Source organism: Lepus europaeus, chromosome 5 (genome assembly GCF_033115175.1).
Source record: "Lepus europaeus isolate LE1 chromosome 5, mLepTim1.pri, whole genome shotgun sequence".
Classification (NCBI taxonomy): domain Eukaryota; kingdom Metazoa; phylum Chordata; class Mammalia; order Lagomorpha; family Leporidae; genus Lepus; species Lepus europaeus.
The window spans coordinates 137,856,764-137,880,103 of NC_084831.1; the positions used below are offsets into that span (position 1 = coordinate 137,856,764).

The 23,340-nt window shown below is 38.6% G+C and overlaps 1 protein-coding gene across 6 annotated transcripts in view; it reads left to right on the forward strand.

Annotated features, from left to right (window-relative positions):
* DNM3 (dynamin 3) overlaps positions 1 to 23,340 on the forward strand; it is a 707,825-nt gene that overhangs the window by 360,054 nt on the left and 324,431 nt on the right. For 5 of the 6 annotated variants that reach the window (XM_062192784.1, XM_062192786.1, XM_062192785.1 and 2 more), the window contains one exon: positions 12,405 to 12,518. In XM_062192784.1, coding sequence (XP_062048768.1) covers positions 12,405 to 12,518 — 114 coding nt within the window. Of the gene's footprint in view, positions 1 to 12,404; positions 12,519 to 14,145; positions 14,871 to 23,340 lie in introns of those variants that run through there. The other variant, XM_062192790.1, reaches the window with a different exon arrangement.

Sequence of the window (23,340 nt, forward strand, 5' to 3'; positions counted from 1 at the left end):
TTTAGGGGACCCAAAGAACTCTACTAAGAGACTGCTGGAACTCATCGAAGAGTTTGGCAAAGTAGCAGGATATAAAATCAATCCACAAAAATCAACAGCCTTTGTATACACAGGCAATGCCACGGCTGAGGAAGAACTTCTAAAATCAATCCCATTCACAATAGCTACAAAAACAATCAAATATCTTGGAATAAACTTAACCAAAGACGTTAAAGATCTCTACGATGAAAACTACAAAACCTTAAAGAAAGAAATAGAAGAGGATACCAAAAAAATGGAGAAATCTTCCATGCTCATGGATTGGAAGAATCAATATCATCAAAATGTCTATTCTCCCAAAAGCAATTTATACATTCAATGCAATACCCATTAAGATCCCGAAGACCTTCTTCTCAGACCTAGAAAAAACGATGCTGAAATTCATATGGAGACACAGAAGACCTCGAATAGCCAAAGCAATCCTGTACAACAAAAACAAAGCCGGAGGCATCACAATACCTGATTTCAGGTCATACTACAGGGCAGTTGTTATCAAAACAGCATGGTACTGGTACAGAAACAGATGGATAGACCAATGGAACAGAATAGAAACACCAGAAATCAATCCAAACATCTACAGCCAACTTATATTTGACCAAAGATCCAAATCTAATCCCTGGAATAAGGACAGTCTATTCAATAAATGGTGCTGGGAAAATTGGATTTCCACGTGCAGAAGCTTGAAGCAAGACCCATACCTATCACCTTACACAAAAATCCACTCAACATGGATTAAAGACTTAAATCTACGACCCGAAACCATCAAATTATTAGAGAGCATTGGAGAAACCCTGCAAGATATAGGCACAGGCAAAGACTTCCTGGAAAATACTCCAACAGCACAGGCAGTCAAAACCAAAATTAACATTTGGGATTGCATCAAATTGAGAAGTTTCTGTACTTCAAAAGAAACAGTCAGGAAAGTGAAGAGGCAACCAACAGAATGGGAAAAAATATTCGCAAACTATACTACAGATAAAGGATTGATAACCAGAATCTACAAAGAAATCAAGAAAATCCACAACAACAAAACAAACAACCCACTAAAGAGATGGGCCAAGGACCTCAATAGACATTTTTCGAAAGAGGAAATCCAAATGGCCAACAGACACATGAAAAAATGTTCAAGATCACTAGCAATCAGAGAAATGCAAATCAAAACCACAATGAGGTTCCACCTCACCCCGGTGAGAATGGCTCACATTCAGAAATCTACCAACAACAGATGCTGGAGAGGATGTGGGGAAAAAGGGACACTAACCCACTATTGGTGGGAATGCAAACTGGTTAAGCCACTATGGAAGTCTGTCTGGAGATTCCTCAGAAACCTGAACATAACCCTACCATACAACCCAGCCATCCCACTCCTTGGAATTTACCCAAAGGAAATTAATTTGGCTAATAAAAAAGCCATCTGCACATTAATGTTTATTGCAGCTCAATTCACAATAGCTAAGACCTGGAACCAACCCAAATGCCCATCAACAGTAGACTGGATAAAGAAATTATGGGACATGTACTCCATAGAATACTATACAGCAGTAAGAAACAACGAAACCCAGTCATTTGCAACAAGATGGAGCAATCTGGAAAACATCATGCTGAGTGAATTAAGCCAGTCCCAAAGAGACAAATATCATATGTTTTCCCTGATCGGTGACAACTGAGCGCCAAAGGGGAAACCTGTTAAGTGAAATGGACACTATAAGCAACAATGAACTGATCAGCTCCTGTCCTGACTTTAGATGTACAATGTAATACTTTATCCATTTTAGTATTTGTTGTTATTGTTGTTGTTCTAGTACTATTGGTTGAACTCAGTAATTAACACACAATTATTCTTAGGTGTTTAAATTTTAACTGAAAAGTGATCCCTGTTAAATCTAAGAGTGGAAAAAGAGAGGGAGGAGATGAACAATTTGGAACATGCTCAATCGGACTGGCCGCAAATGGTGGAGTTAGAAACGTGCCAGGGGATTCCAACACAATTCCATCAAGATGGCATGTACCAATGCCATCGCACTAGTCCAAGTGACCAATTTCAGCTCACAATTGATAGCTCTGATAGGTCTAAGACTCAAAGAGATCACACAAACAAGACAAGTATCTGCTAATACTAACTGATAGAATCAAAAAGGGAGAGAAAGATCCAACATGGGAAGTGGGATACACAGCAGACTCATAGGATGGCAGATGTCCTAAACAACACTCTGGCCTCAGAATCAGCCCTCAAGGCATTCAGATCTGGCTGAAGAGCCCATGAGAGTATAGCAGGCATGGAAAGCCAAGATATCATGGAAAAAAAAAAAAAGACCTAAATGAATGATCTCTGTGAGTGAGATCCCAGTGGAAAGAACGGGGCCATCAAAGAAGGAGGTACCCTTCTCCGAAGGGAGGAGAGAACCTCCACTTTGACTATGACCCTATCGGAATAAGATCAAAGTCAGCGAACTCTAAAGGCTTCCATAGCCCTGGCAACTCATGACTAGAGCCTAGGGAGATTACTGACGCCATGAACAGGAGTGTCAAATTGTTAAATCAGCAACAGGAGTCACTGTGTACTTACACCCCATGTGGGATCTGTCCCTAATGTGTCGTCTAAAGCCAAGTGATGCTATGACTGGTACTGAAACGGTATTTTTATACTTTGCATTTCTGTGTGGGCGCAGACTGATGAGGTCTTTGCTAATTATATACTGAAGTGATCTTCTGTATATAAAGAGAATTGGAAATGAAAAAAAAAAAAAAAACAACCTGGTGTTAAAACGGAAATGGCATAGAAAATTAATTAATTTGAAAAAAAAAATTATGTAGGATCTCTGTCTTTAATGTGCTGTACATTGCTATTTAATGCTATAATTAGTAATCCAATGGTAGTTTTTTCACTTGATGTTGCTATATGGGCAAAAAGTTGAAATCTTTACCTAATATATACTAAACTGATCTTCTGTATACAAAGAGAATTGAAAATGAATCTTTACATGAATGGAAGGGGAAAGGGAGCGGGAAAGGGGAGGGTAGCGGGCGGGAGGGAAGTTATGGGAGGGGGGAAGCCATTGTAACCCATAAGCTATACTTTGGAAATTTATATTCATTAAATAAAAGTTTAATTAAAAAAAAAAAATAAAAAAATAAAAAAAAAAAAAAAACAGTATGTGAGCTCCTATAAGGAAGGCCTATTGATTGTTATAAGAATGGGCCTGACAGCTAAATAGGAGCCTGATCTCTGTTTCCCCATCTGTCACATCAGGAAAATATTACCTCCTTCATAGGATTGTTATTTAAGTAGCTTACAAGAAATGTGTGGAGCTCTTAGCAAAATGCCTGACACACAATAGTGTTTAGTAAATGTTAGCTATTGTTTTTATCATTGAATTCCTAGAAATGGAGTCTTTAATTGTAGTTTTTTCTTTGCCTCTTTTAGATACTTTCAAGACTCTGGTTTCCTAGAAAGTTAAAACCATGAGGAACATTCAGATGTACAATTACTTCACAGTAGTGGCAGATTGATTTTTTTAGAGTCTTGAAAATAATAAAAAAATATTTCATCAAATTTTTGAATTTTTTCATCTTAATTTTATTAAGATAATTAATTTTGATTCATCTAAATTTCTTTGTGTTACCTTACTTGGTATTCTTCCACACTTATTTGTCCCTGTGATAAGATTAGTTCATCAAATGTGAAAATTTATCTATTATAATATTTAGGCTAGTGGAAAGACACAGCTGGGCATGTGATCCTCAGGGCAGGGCACCTGGCATAGTGCCTGGTCCACATGCACTCAGGAAATACTGGCCGCCCGACTGACCAATAGTGTTAGGTGAGAAGGACCTTTGAGCACTTCCCTGAATTGAATTTATCCCTTACAGCTGCAGGCATGAACCTTCTTCTCTCTGTTTAGAGCATATGTCCTTCTGGGCAGGCCAGTTCCCACAAAGAATGGGGAAGGCAAAACCTGTTTACCTGGATGACACTCTATGAGTTATTTAACTTCTGTTTGCCTCCATTTCCTGAAGCATAACATCAGATAATAGTAATACCAGTATAGAGTTGTTACTGGATCATACTCCCTGCCTACCTTTCCCAATCCTAGAAGTCAAACTTTACGCTCCCTGGGGTGGAATGAATGATGAGGAAACAACAGGAGTGCTCTCCCCACCCAATCTCCTGTATTCCTTGGGGAAGAATACTTTTTACTCTACTGGGCTTAACCATGAAGCTGGTGGTTAACTGTGCTTTGACTATCCCCCTTTTGGAGGAGAGATCAACAGGCTCAATCCTGCTCCTACCTTCGTGAAGCCATTCCTCCAAAGCTAACTGTGGCTTCCCTGGCCTCCTTCTAAGACCCCAGTGGACAGAAGGCTCTGCTACAGGTCAAAACAGTGCTTCTATACAGGGCTCCAAGATGACCAGTCTGTTCCCAAGTGTAAAAATTTGCTCCTTATTTTATTTCCTCTTTCAAATTACATTCAACCATGTTGTTTCTTTAGTCTTTCAGAGATTCTGCAGTGATCAAGTGAAATCAGTAATATATATTAGTAATAAAATGTCAATAATATAGACATGTTCTCAGTGTGAACATGAACCCCTGCTGCTATGAAGTTCCTGGAAATTAAAGCCGAAATGTATGTTACATTGTCAAAGGAGTTTTCGAAGTTTAAGATATTTGTGGAACATCAAATTGAAGTCCTCACTCAGTCCACACTGTATTGTCAGCCTCAGCCACACAGGTTCTCTTGACCAGGTAGACTTGGGGTTCCTTCAGCAGCTGCATCCTGAGCTGGGCTCCAGAAGTACCTGTTGTTCCTTCCAACTGAAATAGCCTCTGTGTTCCTCACTTCATAAATGATACTAAGAATGGGTCGTGAAAGACAATCCCAGCACTAGCTCTACAGGCGAAAGACAATCCCAGCACTAGCTCTACAGCAACCAAGTTTAATGAAACAAATAGATCCCCTAGTCTTTAAACAGGTCCTGTTTACATCCCTAGACCCCTTTTCGATGTGTTTCCACTAATTATAGCAGAAATTCAGGGGTATTGATTCAGAAAAAGTAGACGAATAAAATCTTCCAGGTTGTATCTCTGCCAGGCTGCAAATCAGCTGCATTACTAGTTTTTTTGTGAACCTATATATTTATTGGGAGACATCTCTCAAGAGGTTAGCTTTAATATTATACAATTTATCCTCAAAACTGTACATACAGTCTCAGAGAAGGACACTTGAAATGTTGCTGCCTATTGTGAAGTCTGAGAGTTCTCAGTGATGGCAACCCCAATCACCACTGTTCTTTTGCATTACCTTCATTTCTCATACTATGTATTCTAAATCTCATAACTTTTACTTTCCTTTTGCTTTTGTTATTCTCTCCTGGTATCGTATCCTGTGGTGATGGGGCCCTTAAGTCTGTGAATAAATCTTATGAGTTAAGATTTGGTCTCTGCAGTTCCCTCTTTGCCCTGGACCAGAGTACAGAATGGCTTTGAGGGCAACCAATCTAACCCGTTCTACCTGGGTATGTCCTAATAAACTAAAGCTAGAACCAGAAGAATGCTCTGTGGTGCATTGAACCTCAGCTGCTATCTTATAGGGTAAAAGTAATAGATCTGACTTTATATCCTGAGGCCTATCAGCCTGTGTTTTGGAAGGCTTTTTTCTCTTTGTGGTTGGCTCTTTAGCAGAGAACATAGCTTCTCAGAAACATATCTGCCAGCCAAATTTAAGGATAAGCAGCCTATATCTTGAGAATGCCTGTGTGTCCAAAAGGAGACCCCTCCCAACCATCTGGGTGACTGGCCCATGCCTGTGATGGAGCCAAGCTGCTCCCCACCATCTGCCCACGTAGCCCTATGTGTGTCAACTAGGCTACATATAAGATTTTGTAATCTGCCAAAATCAAATTATCAAATGGGCTATGGTTTACAACCCCAACCTAGGCTGTCCCAGTTAAAAGCCACCTGCATAGCTGGGAAAAACAAAAACAAACAAATAACAAAACCTTGCATGGTCCACCATAAGTAAGGCCAAGTTCTAAACTCTTTGCTCACAAATAAAGTTGAAGGCCCTGGCCACACTAAACTTTTCCACATGTCATTTTTTTCTCTCCATAGCTTTATTCCTTGGCTGTGTATTAATTTTATGATTTAGTGTGCCTGCCAGATGTTGGGGTCTGAACTTACCCATAACAAACAGGTTTTGCCAGCTATAATGAGGTATTCTTTCTAATAGCATGGAGGAAACTAGAATGCTTACTCTGTTAGGGTAGTCTTTTTTTTTTTTTTTTTTTTTGACAGGCAGAGTGGATAGAGAGAGAGACAGAGAGAAAGGTCTTCCTTTTCGCTGTTGGTTCACCCTCCAATGGCCGCTGCGGCCAGCGCATCTCACTGATCCGAAGCCAGGAGACAGGTGCTTCTCCTGGTCTCCCATGCGGGTGCAGGGCACAAGCACTTGGGCCATCCTCCACTGCCTTCCTGGGCCATAGCAGAGAGCTGGCCTGGAAGAGGGGCAACCGGGACAGAATCCGGTGCCCCAACCGGGACTAGAACCCAGTGTGCCGGCGCCGCAAAGCGGAGGATTAACCCGTTAAGCCACGGCGCTGGCCTCGGGTAGTCTTGACATCAAGAGAAGAGGCTGTACGATTGCATTGTCCCCATTGTTGGTCTTGCAGTTGCTTTCAAAGTTTCTATATTTGGTGAAAGAAGCTTGGGTGATATTTATGGCAGTGAATTTTTTAAAAAAGTTTGTCTCCAGCCAAACAAATAAGAACATGCCCTTTCAGCTCTCAAGGTCCTTTCTAGTCATATAATTATGGGCTTACTTGTCTTTGTTTACTCGGGGAATCAAAACAGAATTTGATATTCAAATAGTAAGAAACCATAAGTGGCTATTGTAGTGAATGTTGATAGGGTTTTTTTTGGTAATTTATATTTGAATATAAAGTTAACTTTTTGTATTCTCTCTTTCTTCTTGAAGGGACCCTACAACCAATCCCATTTGTCATGACATTCTTTTGAAATTTTATTTAATCTTGTCTTCTCTTGACTACTCAGTTTCCTTTGTTTTCTTTTGATTAATTTCGCCTTAGCATTCTTACCTCCTGTGTCCTGTCCATTTTCACTTGAATGCGTCTACATTTTCCTATCTTATTCTCCCCCCTTTTTAAACCTTGATTTCATGTTTTCTCTCTGTCACTAAATTTCTTAGTGAAAAGGTACATTAGGAACTATTTTTTCTGAATTCCTATTTTGAGCTGATTGCTGCTGGGAAAAGCAATTTGTGGCAAATATGCTTCCTCTGTTGTAAAAAGGAAGGGCTAGGATTGGTTCAACTCTTCTTGAACTTTATGACAGCAACTTAATTGTGGCAGTGTTCGGTGCAGAATACACTTCCTAGGGTGGCTAGGAGGGCACGTGGGCCTTGTGTACTTAACAACATGGTAGCTATAAGCTTCTTCTTTTTTTCTCCAACTTATAAAACTCCTTGAAATGCAAATAGCTATAATGCCATGGGGATAATATTGAATACATTCTAATTATTTTTTGTGTCAATTCTTTGCAAATGCCTTTTACATTGTTATTTTTAACATAGTTCTCATATAGCCCAAATTACTATATCTACTCGACTAAGTAATGTTTAATAAATGTCTTTTCCAGCTAAAACATTAAATGCTTCTAAAAACAGTGGTGCATCTTTGAGAGATGAATCTAATGGAACCAATAAAGTCAGGCAATTTTTTCTTCATGTCATCTTAAACTCTGAAAACTCAATTTTTCCTGTACTGGCATAGTATCTGCTTCCCACCCCCACCCCCCACCCCAACTTTTTAACCACTGTAGTTCCTGTTATATTTTCATTTTCTACTTCTCAATTAGAGCTCCCTGACCTTACTTCTTTGCCTGGCATAGACTGAATTACCCTCTTGCCCCAACCCTTCATCATCTTTTCACCCAGGTAATTAGGTCACTTGAGTCCTGGAGCTTAGAACCCTGGATCAAGTCCCAATTATCTTCCCCTTTTGTGTATCAAGTATGCAGAGTCCCCCTGGAAAATATAATGCAGCTGTACTTATTTTGTTCCTGCAGGTTTTTTATGTTCATTCTCTGCTTTTGAACTTTTCTTTTTTTTTGTAATTCTAGTTGAGTTCAGTCTCACTCAATTTCTATTTCAATACTGTATCCTATCTTCAATCCTTTCTAATCTCACCTCCTCACTTTCCTGCAGATACTCTAGTCTTTTCTCTTTTAGCAGGAGATCAAAGATCACCTTCTTCAATTTCCTACCTTTTTCCTCATCATATGTCTGCCCTCACCCTCCCAACTCCCCCCAGCTCCTAGATCAGGCAGCCATTCCTGTTCAAGGCCAGCTCCTTCCCTGGGCTCTTCTTCGAACCTGGTGCCATCTTCCTTATCCCTCTATTATCTTGTCTGTACCACTAATCCCTTACTCTGTGCTGTTTAATTCCTCTCAAATCATAAATGTGAGAAGTTTTCAAAAAATTTCATGAAAGTGTATGTAATGAAAAAGATGTCAAAAATTTTTTCCACCCAAATGAACTAATCTTTTAATTCTGTTTTCTATGAACTTTCTGAAGTCCCCTCTTGAACTCAATTGTTGCCCATACAAAAACTCTCCAACCCCACCTTCCCTTGAAAACCAAACACCACCAGCCATAACCACTTCCTTTGAGTCTGTTCCCTAGTCAGTGTTTAACTCTCTCGCTACCCTCTCTTCAGTGATTGTCTCTTCTCATTCACTTTTCAAGCCCGTGAACTCTAACTCCTCACTCCACCACCACCACACTGGAAATGGCATAGCTGAAGACGCCGTGACTCTCAGCACTGTTCTTTAATGTCCTTTTCTGTGCTGATCTTGACAATCTTTACCACCACCCAATCCTGGAAATTCATTTCCTTTGGCTTTCATGACCTTGTTGGTTTTTCTTTCCCTGACATTTCTTCCAGATTCTTCTGTGATTACCTCTGAAGTATTATATTTCCCCAGGATTCCATGGAGAGCCATTGCTGTTTTGCTCAGAGTTTTAACTGCCAGTGATACACATGCATTTCTCCCCCAAAATTTTAAAAAATAAAAACATACTGGGGCCGATGCTCTGGCACAATAGGTTAAAGCCCCTGCCTGCAGTGCCAGCATCCCATATGGGCACCGGTTGGAGTCCTGACTGCTGCACTTCCAATCCAGCTCCCTACCAATGTGCCTGGGAAAACAGCGGGGGATGGCTCAATTGTCTGAGCCCCTGCACCCATGTGGGAGACCTGGAAGAAGCTCCTGGCTCCGGATCGGCTCAGCCGTGGCCATTGCAGCCATTTGGGGAGTGAACCATCAGATGGAAGATCTCTCTCTATCTCCCTCTGTAACTTTGTCTTTCAAATAGATAAAATAAATTAAAAAAAAAAAAACTAAAACTAAAAGCTAATTACCCCCAAAATTAAAAAAATACTATTTATTTCATCTTTATGTCATATGTTCAAATTTCCATTTTTATTTCTATATGATATATACAATTTATTGACACATGGTCATATACGTAATCTTAGTATATGTGCTGCCTAAGTGAGCACATATATATAATTTTAAAATAAATATACTTGCATTAGGGATGTGAACTTAAAGTTTAGTTTTGGTGCTGCTGTAGGAGTGAGAACATTGAAATTCAGGGTGTCACTGAACTGGATCCACTCCAACTTTACCCCATATCTTCCTCCAGCCTCAACTTCTTCATCCCCACCTCACATTTTTCAGTCTAAGTGGTTCTTTCATACTTTGTTCTTATTTGTCCTTATCTGTGGAAAACAAGTAAAAAAAAAAATAGGCAAATAAATCACTCCTTAGTCCACATCATTCTATTCCTCTTCAGGCCTTTCTGAGATACCAGTCTATTAAGACTTCCTAAATTGCATCCAGTATACCTCCTCCTTCTTGGCGTGCATCTGTTAATATACTGTTATATTGAAATTATGTCTCTATGAGTCTGCCTTCTGCCCTAATTTTTTAAAAGATTTATATATTTATTTGAAAGTCAGAGCTACAGAGAGGCAGAGGCAGAGAGAGAGGGGGGTCTTCCATCTGCTGGTTCACTCCCCAAATGACCGCAACAGCTAGAGCTGCACCTATCCGAAGCCAGGAGCCAGGAGCTAGGAGCCAGGAGCCAGGAGCCTTCTCCAGGTCTCCCATATGGGTGCAGGGACCCAAGGACTTGGTTCATCCTCCACTGTCTTTCCAGGCCACAGCAGAGAGCTGGATTGGAAGCGGATCATCCGGGACCCAAACTGGCACCCACACTGGATGTAGGCACTGCAAGCGTTGGCCCCACTTGCTGAACCACAGCACCAGGCCCCCTTCTGCCCTATTTTATAAGATTGTAAAGGGAAGGGATTGTGGTATCAATACATCTTTTTCATCTTTACATATGGTAGAGTCTTAAGAAATATTCATTGTGTGAAATTTCATAGTTCTGCTTATGGTAAACTGGTGATTTGCTTATGCCATTTGCATAGTATCTGGAAGACTTCTATTCTATCCTAACAGACCTAATGAAATGAAATAATGACACACAACAAGTTTCAGATTTTGGAGCATTTTGGATTTGGGGCTTTTAGATTAACAATATTCAACAAGTGAAGTATATGCTCTTATTCCAAAATCTGAAACACGCTAAAACGCTACTGCCCCAATAATTTTGGATAAGGGATCCTCAACCTGTTGTATGCTTTGATGGAGTACTATGATTGATGTATTGTTTTTAAGCCCTATTAGGGCAGATAATGATCTTAGTGTGAAATAATTTAACCAGATACTTCATACTGACAACTAGATTCGATCATTTTCTCTAAGGAAAATGAAATTTTGATTGTATGTGTACATGCGGTGGTCTTCAAATTTCAATATGAATAAAAGTCACCTTTTGAGCTTGTTAAAATGTGCATTTCTGAGTTTAATATGTATACATTCTGATTCATTTGAATTGGTAGGTGGCCCAAGAATCTCTACTTTTAGAAAGCATCCTAATAATTTTAATATAGTTGTTAGGAGCCATACTTTGAGAAATGGTGTTTTCTTTTTTCTACAGCAGAAAGTAAAAAGAAAAAGATAATTCTGAGCATTAGAAAAAACTGCCTGAGTCTGGAGCTGAGACGGATGCTCTGTGGGGCTCTGTAAAAGCAACAGAGCCCTTACGGGAAGAATGGGCACCTGAAAAATGCTGCAGTAGACAGGGAATCGAGGTGACAGGGAGTGCAAATGTGGAGAGGGCCTGGGAAGATCAATAATAAGAATTTTGACTCATTTCGTAATTTTCTCCAAGATTGACTTTCCTCCTCTACTAGAAATCTTAGTAGCAAAATAAAAATGAAACCTGATTATTAGGTTATTTCATCTTTCTTTGATCTAGCACTCGTTAGTTATTCAATAAGTAATATTTAAAAATATTTTAGGTTCTCTAGGATATTGTGCGATTTTGTTATATGGCAGTTTTTGACTTTTAGAACAATATCATACAATTCCATATAGTGTTTCACATCTCACTCTATGACAACAAAATTATCTAGCATGGAAGACATGGTAAAGTATGCCATATGGGAAACAGAATGTAACTTTACAACTGTGAGAGAAAAATTACATTTTCTCTTAAATGCCATTTATAAATAATTTCTGTCAAATCTGTAATCCAAGTTGTTTATGTTTAAAAATTTAAAAGCTATATAAAGGTTTTTATGAAGATGCTACATGTTTTCTAGTATGGCAAATAACAACCAGAAGTAGATGGATAAATCAACACAATTTGAAAAACCTCAAACTTTTCATTTTAGTTTATTATTTCAGCTTTCTCTCTCAATCAGCCTTATTCAAGGCTGTTAACAAGGAGCTAATTGGTTGGCTTGAGTTTTTTCTTTTCACCATTTGCTGGCCAGTCTCTGCTGAAAACTGTAATGAGCTGCGAACCAGGCAAACAAATGGGCAAGTAGGCTGGAAGAGAAGAGGCAGTGGCATGGAGAGCTTATTGTTCATCCAAGCAACTAAACATGTTTTAATTGTGGCAGCAATGCCATAAATAGGCCTGGCACAGTATCGGGCTGCCTCATTTCATTCCTCTCTGTTTCAGTCACTATGCTTCCACCATACATATGAGTCTGAGATTTTTACTTCATTCACTAATGGAAGAGACTGCCCTCCGGTCATCTGTACTTTGGGAAGATAAATTCTCTTGAATGGCTCAGTGAGGTTGAGCTTCAGGGAACAATGCTATTTTTATTGAAATTTATGTCTTGTTTTTAACTTAGCCCAAGACCTTTAGTCTTCGTTGGCTGCTGTTGCACTAAGCACCTCTGCTGATGTCTGCTCTTTTGTAGGTGATTCGCAAGGGATGGCTCACCATAAGCAACATTGGCATCATGAAAGGAGGCTCCAAGGGATACTGGTTCGTCCTTACGGCCGAAAGCTTGTCCTGGTATAAAGACGACGAGGTAAGCCACACATAGTGACAACTTGAGTTGATATTATTGTGATACACAAATTCAAGGCCCCAGTGTTTCTCTTTCTCTAAGATTTAGCTTGGAACGTTTGTCTAAAGAAGCATTGTCTTTTTCTTTAGAGTTTTTTTTAAATAACTTATTACAGAATAGGTTTAAATTTACAAAGCAAAAATTGTGAGATGGTAATATAACATGTCTCCACAGATTTTTAATTTTAGTACACAAGTGAACTTCAAAAGTTTGTAGAAAATGGAATTAAAAATTGAATTATAAGGTAACTTTATTCTGGCATAAAATTTTTTTGAAATCTATGTATATGAGGTCTTTAAGAAATTTATGAAAAACTTATTGTGGAAAAATATGCATAGAATTCCATTTTTTTGGTTCCAAAATAAATTTATCTTGGAATTGGACTTTACCACAAACTTTATGAAGTATCCTTGTATTCCCCTCAGGTATCTTTTCCTTTTTATTTCTTTGGTGTGATCATATATTTGCTTACTTGAAGAAATGCAGTTGGGGTCAGTGGTTGGAAATGTTCTTCTTTATAATAATGTCAATTTACTGGCACAATTAAAGCGATTTTTATTAAATAATGTGTTGAAAAAAATCCAAAGTAATAGAGCATCTCAAGAGTGAAATTAAATTGTTTCTGTGACATTTGTGTCAAATGAAAGGCTTGTGAGAATGTCCACAACACTGGCATTCAAGTGAGTCCTAAATCTTTAGTAAATTTTTATCTTTGAGAATTTATATCTAAGTAAAAAATATGATTTACAATAATTACAGTGTTATGCTCTTGTTAAGTTTCGTCCCATGACTTACTATTCGTTTATATCCGATTGCTGAAGAAGTGCCAAAATAGATCATTTTGGTCTTAAAGAGCTATTCAAATTCTATAAAATGATACAGCTGAACTTGGGAAGGCATAGATAGAAATTAAATTATGTATCTGTAATTTTAATAGCTGTAGTCTGATTGAGCATGCAAAATTAGCTAAGAGTACTCTGTGATTGCAAAAGCATGTGAGATTACCTCAATTTTATGTGGCTATGGAGTCCATGCATTTCAGAGTTAAAAGTCCTTTCTATCTTGGCTTGATAGCAAAAAGAATATCAAGCATTGCTAAGTACCTTTGTCATTTCTTGGGGAAAAAGTTTCATGTCTTTTATAGTTCTTTCCATTTCCAAAGTGTTCTAATGTGCAGTAGTGTGTTAAAAAAAATTGGATAATTGTTAAATTGCCACTGAATTTTCTGCAGTAAGGGAAATAAAATTCTATAGAAATGTTCAAACAAAATTGCTATTCAAAAGCTCATTTAAATGTTTTGTTACTGACCTAAGTCAAAAGCGGATGTGGTCTGTGTGTGAGACTGAGGATTAGCAATGGTTTCTTTCCTGAACTGGCTACTTCGATACTGTTGTCTTTCTGTGGGAAGCTCTGGTTTGGAATACCAGCAGTTGAGAAGCTCTCAGATACTTCCTTAGAGATAAAAATCTGTTGTCTTCTTTGCTGTGTAGTTGCTGTAAAATATCTTCTTAAATACAGTTTTCCTTTCAAGAATTTATACAATCATTTATGTACATTTAAATGCATACCAATTTTGGATCTTTTTCAGTTACACAAGGGCAAACAAAAGATTTTACTGAGGAATCATGATAGTCGTGGCTGGTGTTTACCCATATTACAACCTTGAGAATCAGTATGCTTGTAATCCCTATTTTTCAGAAGAAAAAACTGAAAAGTAACTTTTTCAAAAACCATTTCTGCTGGACTCAGATTCCCTTGTTGCAGAACAGTTGGTGGTGGTGAGGCTAATTCGCCTCCGAAGTTCACATTGCTAGTTTGTGGCAAAGCAGAAATTTGAATGCAGGCTGTTTGACTCCACAAATGAAGGCAGGAATCTCAGAGGTACCTGGGGTTGTGCAAATCAACCTCATCCATGGAGAATTTATGAAGATGGTGTCCTGGCATCTCAACATTGACCTGTTCCTGGGTGTTGGCACCAGGATCTGGGAAGTCATACTCGTGTGACTGCTGTTGGAGTATGGCTTTTCTGGCTGTGAGGGTCCTGACGTGAAGCCTTTAAGAAGGTACATGATGCTCCTTCTGGAGAAGGAAGAGGCCTTGTGGAGAAGGAAGTTGGGGAGCTCATGGTTACCATTGACCTCCTTGCTCCTCTAAAGACTTGCAATAACTTTTACAAAATCACTGCTGCTGAAGTGTACTTATGTGCTCTCAATTACAACAAATAGAAAATAAGAGTGTTCAGTTGTAATATTAACTAACTGAGCATTTTTATTAAAGGTATGGCTTGGGATGGGGAGCAGAAGAGAGTGGGAATGACCCTTGAAATAAAATGAAATGATTTAAATGAAGAAACTCTGGCAAAGAGTCGTTTTCTTCATTTAGATTATTTCAAGAAAGAAGATCGTGGCTCTGTATTTGTCTGTAACTAACAAATAGTCTAGTTAAATAATATTGGATATTAAGTGCTCTGAAGGAAATGTGGCAATAATGTGGAAAGTAATGTGGGAGGCACCCCTAGATTGTGTAGTTGGAAGGAAGTGACTTTTGAGCAGAGGCTAGAATATGATGAACTATGCAGAAGATTTTGTTGAAGAGTATCCCAGGTCGAGGAGCTAATGAGTGTAACGAGCTTGAAGACAGGAGCCAAAGCTGTGGTTGGAATACAGAAGCAGAGGCGAGAGACAGATAATAGTATCAGAGGTGCTATTAGGTGACAGTCCCCACCTAATGAATTGGATTTTAAACCATGGATAATTGACAGTTGTTGGACAGTTCCATGGGAGTGGCATGCTTGGATTTAGAAAGACCACTCTGGCTTCTCTGCTTGTGTGTGATGTAAGGGGTGGGATATGTGTATGGAAGGAGCGGGAGAAAAGAATCAATGACAGACAAGCTGGAAAACTACAGCAGTTTCTTCTTGTCCTGGGAATAGAAGACAATGGCTTACACTGGGTAGTAGCTGGTGGTAAGGAGCTTTCAAGTTCTGGGTGGCAAATCCACAGGCTACATACAACTATACTTTGGTCAGTAGCTACTGTTACTTAATTCAGAACTGTGCTCAAGAAACAAGATGGCTCAATAGGCTAATCCTCCGCCTGCGGCGCCGGCACCCCAGGTTCTAGTCCCAGTTGGGGTGCCGGATTCTGTCCCGGTTGCCCCCCTTCCAGGCCAGCTCTCTGCTGTGGCCCAGGAGTGCAGTGGAGGATGGCCCAAGTGCTTGGGCCCTGCACCCACATGGAAAACCAGGAGAAGCACCTGGCTCCTGGCTTCGGATCAGCGCGGTGCGCTGGCTGCAGTGTGCCAGCAGCAGTGTGCCAGCCGCGGCAGCCATTGGAGGGTGAACCAACGTCAAAGGAAGACCTTTCTCTCTGTCTCTCTCTCTCACTGTCCACTCTGCGTCAAAAAATAAAAATAAAAAAAGAAGCAAGATGGGATGTTCATAAGAATATTTATGCCTTTTTGACTAAAGAATTAACTTCCAGTTGTCTGTCCATGGCCCATCGCCTTTTTCCACTGGAGCCACTATCATTCATTCCCCTCTTACCACTCCTCAGCTGCTACCCCTGATATCCTCTGCCTCACCCCATTTGCTTCTCCCACCAGAGCTTCCTGTCACTGCTGACCATCTCTGCACCTGCCGCCAGGGCAAAAGTAGGAGAGAGTCCTGTTCCTTGCTCTTTGCTAGTACAGAATTGGACTAGTCACCAGTGTCTGCTGGGAGTCAAGGCTTCCAGGAAGGTATGGGGAAAAGAGATCAAGCAGAAAATGTCAGGAGGATTGGTGCTTAGGCATAAAGACCCATCTCTGGCTTCTCGAGTTTGCCTGACATTCATGCTTGAGCAGCAGTGATTTAAATGACACTTAGACTCCATAAAGTTCTTGCTGTCATAATCCAATTACATATGGATTAAACATGGTTCTGTGCACAGCCTTAAGAATGCTTAATTTAGAATATCCCTCTGAAAATAAGCTCGTTACAAAAGATTTGAAACCAGATTGTTGGCAAGCTGCATGCTTGTGCTTTGTTCCCATGCACACATCAGCACCTATGTACTTTGAACACCCTATTATATGAGAATTTCTCTTTCCTAGTCATGCACATGTGATACAGGAGATATCATTAAGTTGCTTGTAGAGTCATTCATTTATTTTATGGTAAATTCATATTCAAATCTTTATAGAAGATTGCCATATTTTTATGTGTTCTTCCCTCCTTCTGCTTTCTTATTTAATTAGGCTGGTATGTTTTCATTATAATCTAGGATGACTATTTAATTAATAGCATATTATGTCATGAACATATATATGGTTTTATTTAACTTATGACAGCTTTTTAATAAATATAAATGTCTTACAAAATATTTTTATAATGAAGGAACAATGGCTAAAACTGTTTTTCATGATGCCATTAATTGAGCACAAGACCCTATAGACTAGATGCCTGGTGTTGTGGAAACAGGCAAAAAAGTGCTAGCGGATGTGGGCTTCCCCTGACTGCCAGTGCAAAGCGAGTCACTTCACTTATCTGAGCTGCAGTCTGTTTACTCACCAAATGGGGACCTCTCCTGATCAAATCATCTCAAAGGCATTTTGTAAATCTCTGAAAAAGCCTATCTTATGTGCGCATGGTGTCACACTGGCATACTTATTCTTGCCTTTGCAAGTAACACCACTCCTTCCCACTGAAATGCCATTCTTTGACTCACACCTTCTAACTCCCGAATTTGTATTATTTTATATTGTGAGGTAAGATGTACTGGATCTGTTTTTTCTTAGAGAATAGTAATGTTCAGATAACAAGAGGGATATCAGAACTCATCTCTTCATTGAGATTTTCCATGCTATGGGTTCCCCCACATCTTAACCAAGAGTTAGAGAAGATGACATCAAACTGCATGGTTCCTATTTAAGCTGGCAAAGCTGATAGCATGAAAACTCTGTGTGATAATTTAAAGCTATAGTTGACATGACTGTAATAATAATAATGCCCCAGCATTTTTCTAGTTTCCTTCCTACCCACCCTATTCTTGAATCTTGGATGGATTCATTAGCTCCATCAAGCATCTGGCATCTGTAGACCTCTTTTTGAACCAGTGCTATACAAACAATCATGTTATCTGTAATGCTACTGATAGAAGATCCTAACAGGAAGCATTCCACCTATGTCCCAGGCAATGTTAAGTTCCCAAATGATGTCTTCAATGAGTCTTTATAATACACTGTGGTTATAGCAGACACAGTTAATCTATCTACTTGACAGTATGTTATCCTCTAACTCCAAGACTGAGACTTTCTGCAGCGTTTTAAGAAATGAGCCATCTTTCACAGAGTTAAACAATTTATAACTAATCATCAAGGGGATTTTCCTGAGTCAGTCTGACCTCCTGGATCATGCTAAGCACCTCAGCCTCCGGAATTTCCTACACAAATGGCCCCAAGCACATTCCCTTGGCATGCAAGGGCCTCTTCCTGGGTTCATCCTCACCAGGGCAGTCTGCCAGTGTGCTCATTCCGAGCTTGTAGGATCGTCAAGTGGTGGCCATTCGTGGGGTTGAAGACAGAACTAGCCCATGTAGACTTGTGTGTCCATATGTACTCCACTGTGATATTAGATAGATCACACTTAACTCCTTTGATTTCTGTAAAAATAACAACATAAGCATATTTTTGCTACTTGCCTTTACTAAAGCTTGGGGGGAAGAAATATGGCAATTCAGAAAACCTCACATAGAACGTGAGATTTCCCCTCTGCACAGAAATTTTTAGCTAGTCAGTACCCCACTTTGGTGTGTCACTGACGCTTCAAACTTTGCTGGCCCAGCCTAAGAATAATACATTGGATTCTCTCTTTCTGTTTCTTTTCCCATCTCTCCCCTATGTGTTATCTGTAATTCTGGTATGTCCCAAATTCAAGATACCTGGATCTAGATCTAGAAATAACTCAGTTCATCCCTCAACATCAAATCAAGCCTTCATTGCAGGGTCACTTTTTCATATTCAAACTGGTCAGGATAACAAGGGGCCTTCTCGTTAGTAGTTGTGATTGTAAATAGCATTCTCTCTGTTAATTATATCTGCTCATGAATGAGAATTTTCAACCTGAATGATGATCTTTTTAATGATTATCATCATATACTGGCTAACTTTATTGAGTATTTATAGTTTACAGGCATTGAGCTAAGTCAGTACTATATTTACATTCTCCATTTTTGAGATTGAGGATCAAAGAGATTGAATAACATAGCCAGCTGCTAAGTGTCAGTGCTATGCTCTTAACTGCTTAAACATTTCCTGACAAATATTTTCTGATCACCTGCTATGTACCAGACACGATCCTAGTCACCCAGAATAAAATTGTTAGGAAGGAATTCACGGTACCTGCCCTCATGCAGGATGTTTCCCAATAAGGAAAACATACAAACAAATGGGAAAATCTCTCAGATACCAACTACAAGTTATGAAGAAAATAAAGCAGCTGATTTGTTTGAGACATTGCGAGTGTCTAGGATATGGGGTTGGGTGGTCTGAAGAGGTATGCGTTATATCCTACAATGTGATTGAGCCGGGTATGTTTAGAAATAGAATTAAGACTAGGTGATCGAGGCCGGCGCCGTGGCTCAATAGGCTAATCGCACACCAGGTTCTAGTCCCTGTTGGGGCGCCGGATTCTGTCCCGGTTGCCCCTCTTTCAGTCCAGCTCTCTGCTGTGGCCCGGGAGTGCAGTGGAGGATGTCCCAGGTCCTTGGGCCCTGCACCCACATGGGAGACCAGGAGAAGCACCTGGCTCCTGGCTTCGGATCAGTGCGGTGCGCCGGCCGCCAGCGGCCATTGGAGGGTGAACCAATGGCAAAAGGAAGACCTTTCTCTCTGTCTCTCTCTCACTGTCCACTCTGCCTGTCAAAAAAAAAAAAAAAAAAAAGAAGACTAGGTGATTGGAAAAAGTCAAGCGATGGACTCTACAGATGCAGGATTTTGATCTTAGAATGATGAAGTTTTTAAGCTGGAGAGTCACATTATCATATTTTAAATTTTGTACAGACCCAATTGGTTAAATTGTGGAGAATGAATTGGGAAAGGCTAAACTGGATTGGGGAGTTATTAGGAAATTATTGATCTTTGTGTAAGACACTACGGTAATAGCTTAGGCTGGGGTGAGTTGATAGAAATTAATAGAAATGAATGGATTGAAGAGATTTTTCAGAAGGTAAAAGCTTACAGGGCAACTTATAACGTGCAAACTTTTGAACCCAGGAGCCATTGTTTTGTTCGCTTTCTACCACTGGGAGACACAGTACTGAGAGGAAGGCTTATTAGATTGTGACTGGATTAAGGTGGGCTGAGCACCTTAATGAATATATGCAGCACAAAAATTCATTGTAGTATATCAAGTGCCTAAGCTAAATTACTGAATTACTTTTTTTCTTAAAGTTTTACTGTGAGTTTTCTGTTTGACATAGATTGTGTTGAGATTTTGTTAATGTTTGTTTTAGAAGGGTAGTATTTTTTTTTCAACCTCTGCTTATTTTCATCTACTTATAAGGCAGAGCAATATATATATATATATAATTTTTATATAATTATAGTTATATATATCTATAATATATATCTATGTTTATATAGTAGAGAGAGAGAAAGAGAAAGAGAGAGAGAGAGATTCTATCCGCTGGTTCACTCCCCAAATGGATTTTATAGTCCAGGGCTGGATCAGGCTGACGCTAGGAATCTGGAACTCCATCTGGATCTCCCATTGGGTGGCAGGAGCCCAAACACTTGAGCCATCATCGGCTGCCTGCCAGGATGCATTAGCAGGAAGCCAGATTGAAAGTGTGGTAGCTGGGACTCCAGCCAGCACTCTGACATGAGATACAGGTGTCCCCTAGCAATAGCTGAACCCACTGTACTTAGTGACCACCTCTTGTCTGAGTATAAATGTGACTTTCTGGATTGAATATCATTAAAGAAAGCAAATTTCCCTATGTTAATTTTTACCTGTAAATATATATTTCACAATTCTTGGGAGGGATTTAGAAAAAAGCAGAGTGAGAATAAAATAGAAATGGTCATTTTAAAAGGCTTTTCCAACCAGATAATGGTACACTGATAATTTAAAAATCAGATTTCTAAAAAAGTGATGGCTTTTCTTTAACATGTGCTTAAAATGCAATTTTTAAGAATATATGCAGCACAAAAATTCATCGTGTCCAAGTGTATCAAGTGCCTAAGGATACCCTATTCAAGGAGAAAATATTTTTTTTCTTATCAATGAGAAATGTATAAAAATGAAAAATGTATAAACTTTAACAGAGATAGTTAAAAATCTCTGAGAAAAGAGGCTGCTAATTTATGCATAATAAAAGTGCTCAGCCAGTATTTGTACCATTTCTGTCATCCCATATTAAGATTAAAATCAACATAGGATCTTCCTAGGAAAATGTGGTAATGTACCAGAAATGTTTCCAAAGGAAATGTGCTAACCTTACACTATTGAAGAAAATCCAAAATCTCCATTGAAATAGGACATTTTTTGGACTCTTAAGAAATTACAGGCTTCATTTTTGTGGGTTGAAGTGTTTGGAAAGCATGATAAGGAGATTATATAATTCCCTTATAGGGATATTTACTTAGTGTTGTTTTTATTGTGTAGCTCTAACAGATGACAAATGTAACTCAGCAATAGGAAACAAAATGACAGCTACATCTCTCTGAGTGGTCAAAGTTATGAGGCCAAGAAGTTACTGAAATCTTCAGCTCTTTCCATTTTCACTTACATGTTCAAGACTGTGCATATTTCCTGCTGGATCTGTGCTCTCTCATGATGCATTAGGTCAGCCGCGACCCTTGAACACTGTTCATGTGACTTGCTGAATGGTTATACTTACCCAGAACTGAGGGGTTTTGTTTGTTGGTTTGTTTATTTTTTATAAAAACTGTCCCTATATATTAAGCTTTCATCCATTTATATTACTTAAAATTCTTCCTGATCATAGTTGTTTATTTTTTCATATACATAAACTACTTTATGTTGTGCTTTTTAATGTAGGATTATTTCGTCCAAACAGGTTCACATTCTGGCATTATCCAGACATAATCTTGGAAAAAGTATTATTTAGTAATATTATTTAAGATACTATTAAATAATAATATTTAAAGTAATGCTTCAAATTTATTAAAAATACTCTCGGATCCAAACCAATTCACCTATATATATTTCTTGTCTGACTCAAAAGTTTATGCTGGAGGAACAATATTACTCTTTATATTACCCTTTCCCAAAAAAGGAAAAATATAAAGTATACCTCACTGAATGGGTTTGAAGTGTACATAAAACACCTTTTAAGCATTTTTGAGAGGCAGGTAAAAATGTTTTTAAAAACTTGTAAAGTCATATTTTAAGGCAAAAATATTTGAGATGCTGTCCTGGAATGCTTTACTTGAGCACCAGTCTGCTGCCCTCCCAACTTTCCCTCTGGAATTTGATTGACTAAGAGCAGACTCCTGAATATGCTGACTTGATTATTGTGTCATTCTGACAGCTGTAGGCTCTGTCCTAGGACTGCCTTGCAGTGTACAATGGAATGATTCCACACGTAGACTCCTGTAGGCAGTGTTTGTCACAAGTTTTGCAAAGCATTTAAAATTGGGTGGAACTAGGTAGATACTCTGTGACACATTTTTATATTGTCTTTCTGGTTATTTTACATTCTGTGAAGTATTGTTTTGAATTGCTGTTGTTAGTCTTAGGATTTTTATTTAAGGTAAAAGAAAAAAAAAAAAACTCCATCATAAAATGTGTCTTGCAGAAGAAAAAGAGAATTCTAGCAGATGACGTATTTCCATAAGGCTAAACTGTCTAAATGCAAGACATTTAACTTTAAAAGCTATTTTTTCTTCGTACTTTTGTCCATCACTCATGCTTTTTTCCCCCATTAAACTATAGTGTCAAGTTTGGTTGAAATAACACAGAATCAAAAATTTGAAATAGCTAAATGTAAAATAGTTTCCTTAAATCTAAAATATATAAGAGAATACTTCAACAAACTCATGGAAAAATAAAATTAAAAGACAATTATATTTGATGCTAAAATTTTTAAAATCCATGTTTATGACTTGAAATGTTTAATTTTTAAAATTTTTTTAAATAGGAAGTTTGGGATAGACATGTTACATTTTTTTAAACTTGAGAATCTTTCTAAAAAAGGTGAAAATTAATTTTAAGTACTGTAATTAAGATATTTTAATGAATCAAACTAAACATGGCCAATTTCTAATATTACCCATCTTCCCACTTTTTACCCTTAAGCTTTTGAAATATTCGTGTACAATGCTAGCCCTGATCATTTCACTCCAGCAAACAGTATGTAAACTGAAATTTTACTATTTCCTCAAAAGATTTGAGCAAATATACATTGTATATCCAGTAACCACTTTCTTTGTGCTTTGAAAACACTGAAACCTGTACATCTTAAGAGTCTGCAAGTTTATAGTGAATGGAAGCGAAAATTCCAGCCCCATGGAGTCCATTCTAAGAGCTGTAGTAAGCCCCTTCTGAAGTAAACAATGACACAGTTATACGTTTCTGTGTCTTATGATAATTGGAAATAGCAAAGTTGCAGTGTCAACTTTTCCTTTGTTTTAAGGCAATTATTATTTAAGGCAATTATTTTTAAAATTAGAAACATATTGGAAATGAATACTCTTTTCACTGTGTTTTGCCCAGACCCAAAATGCCAGAGTTTAATAACTCAAAATACTTGATCCTCTGAATATTATCCTTTCCTCTTTT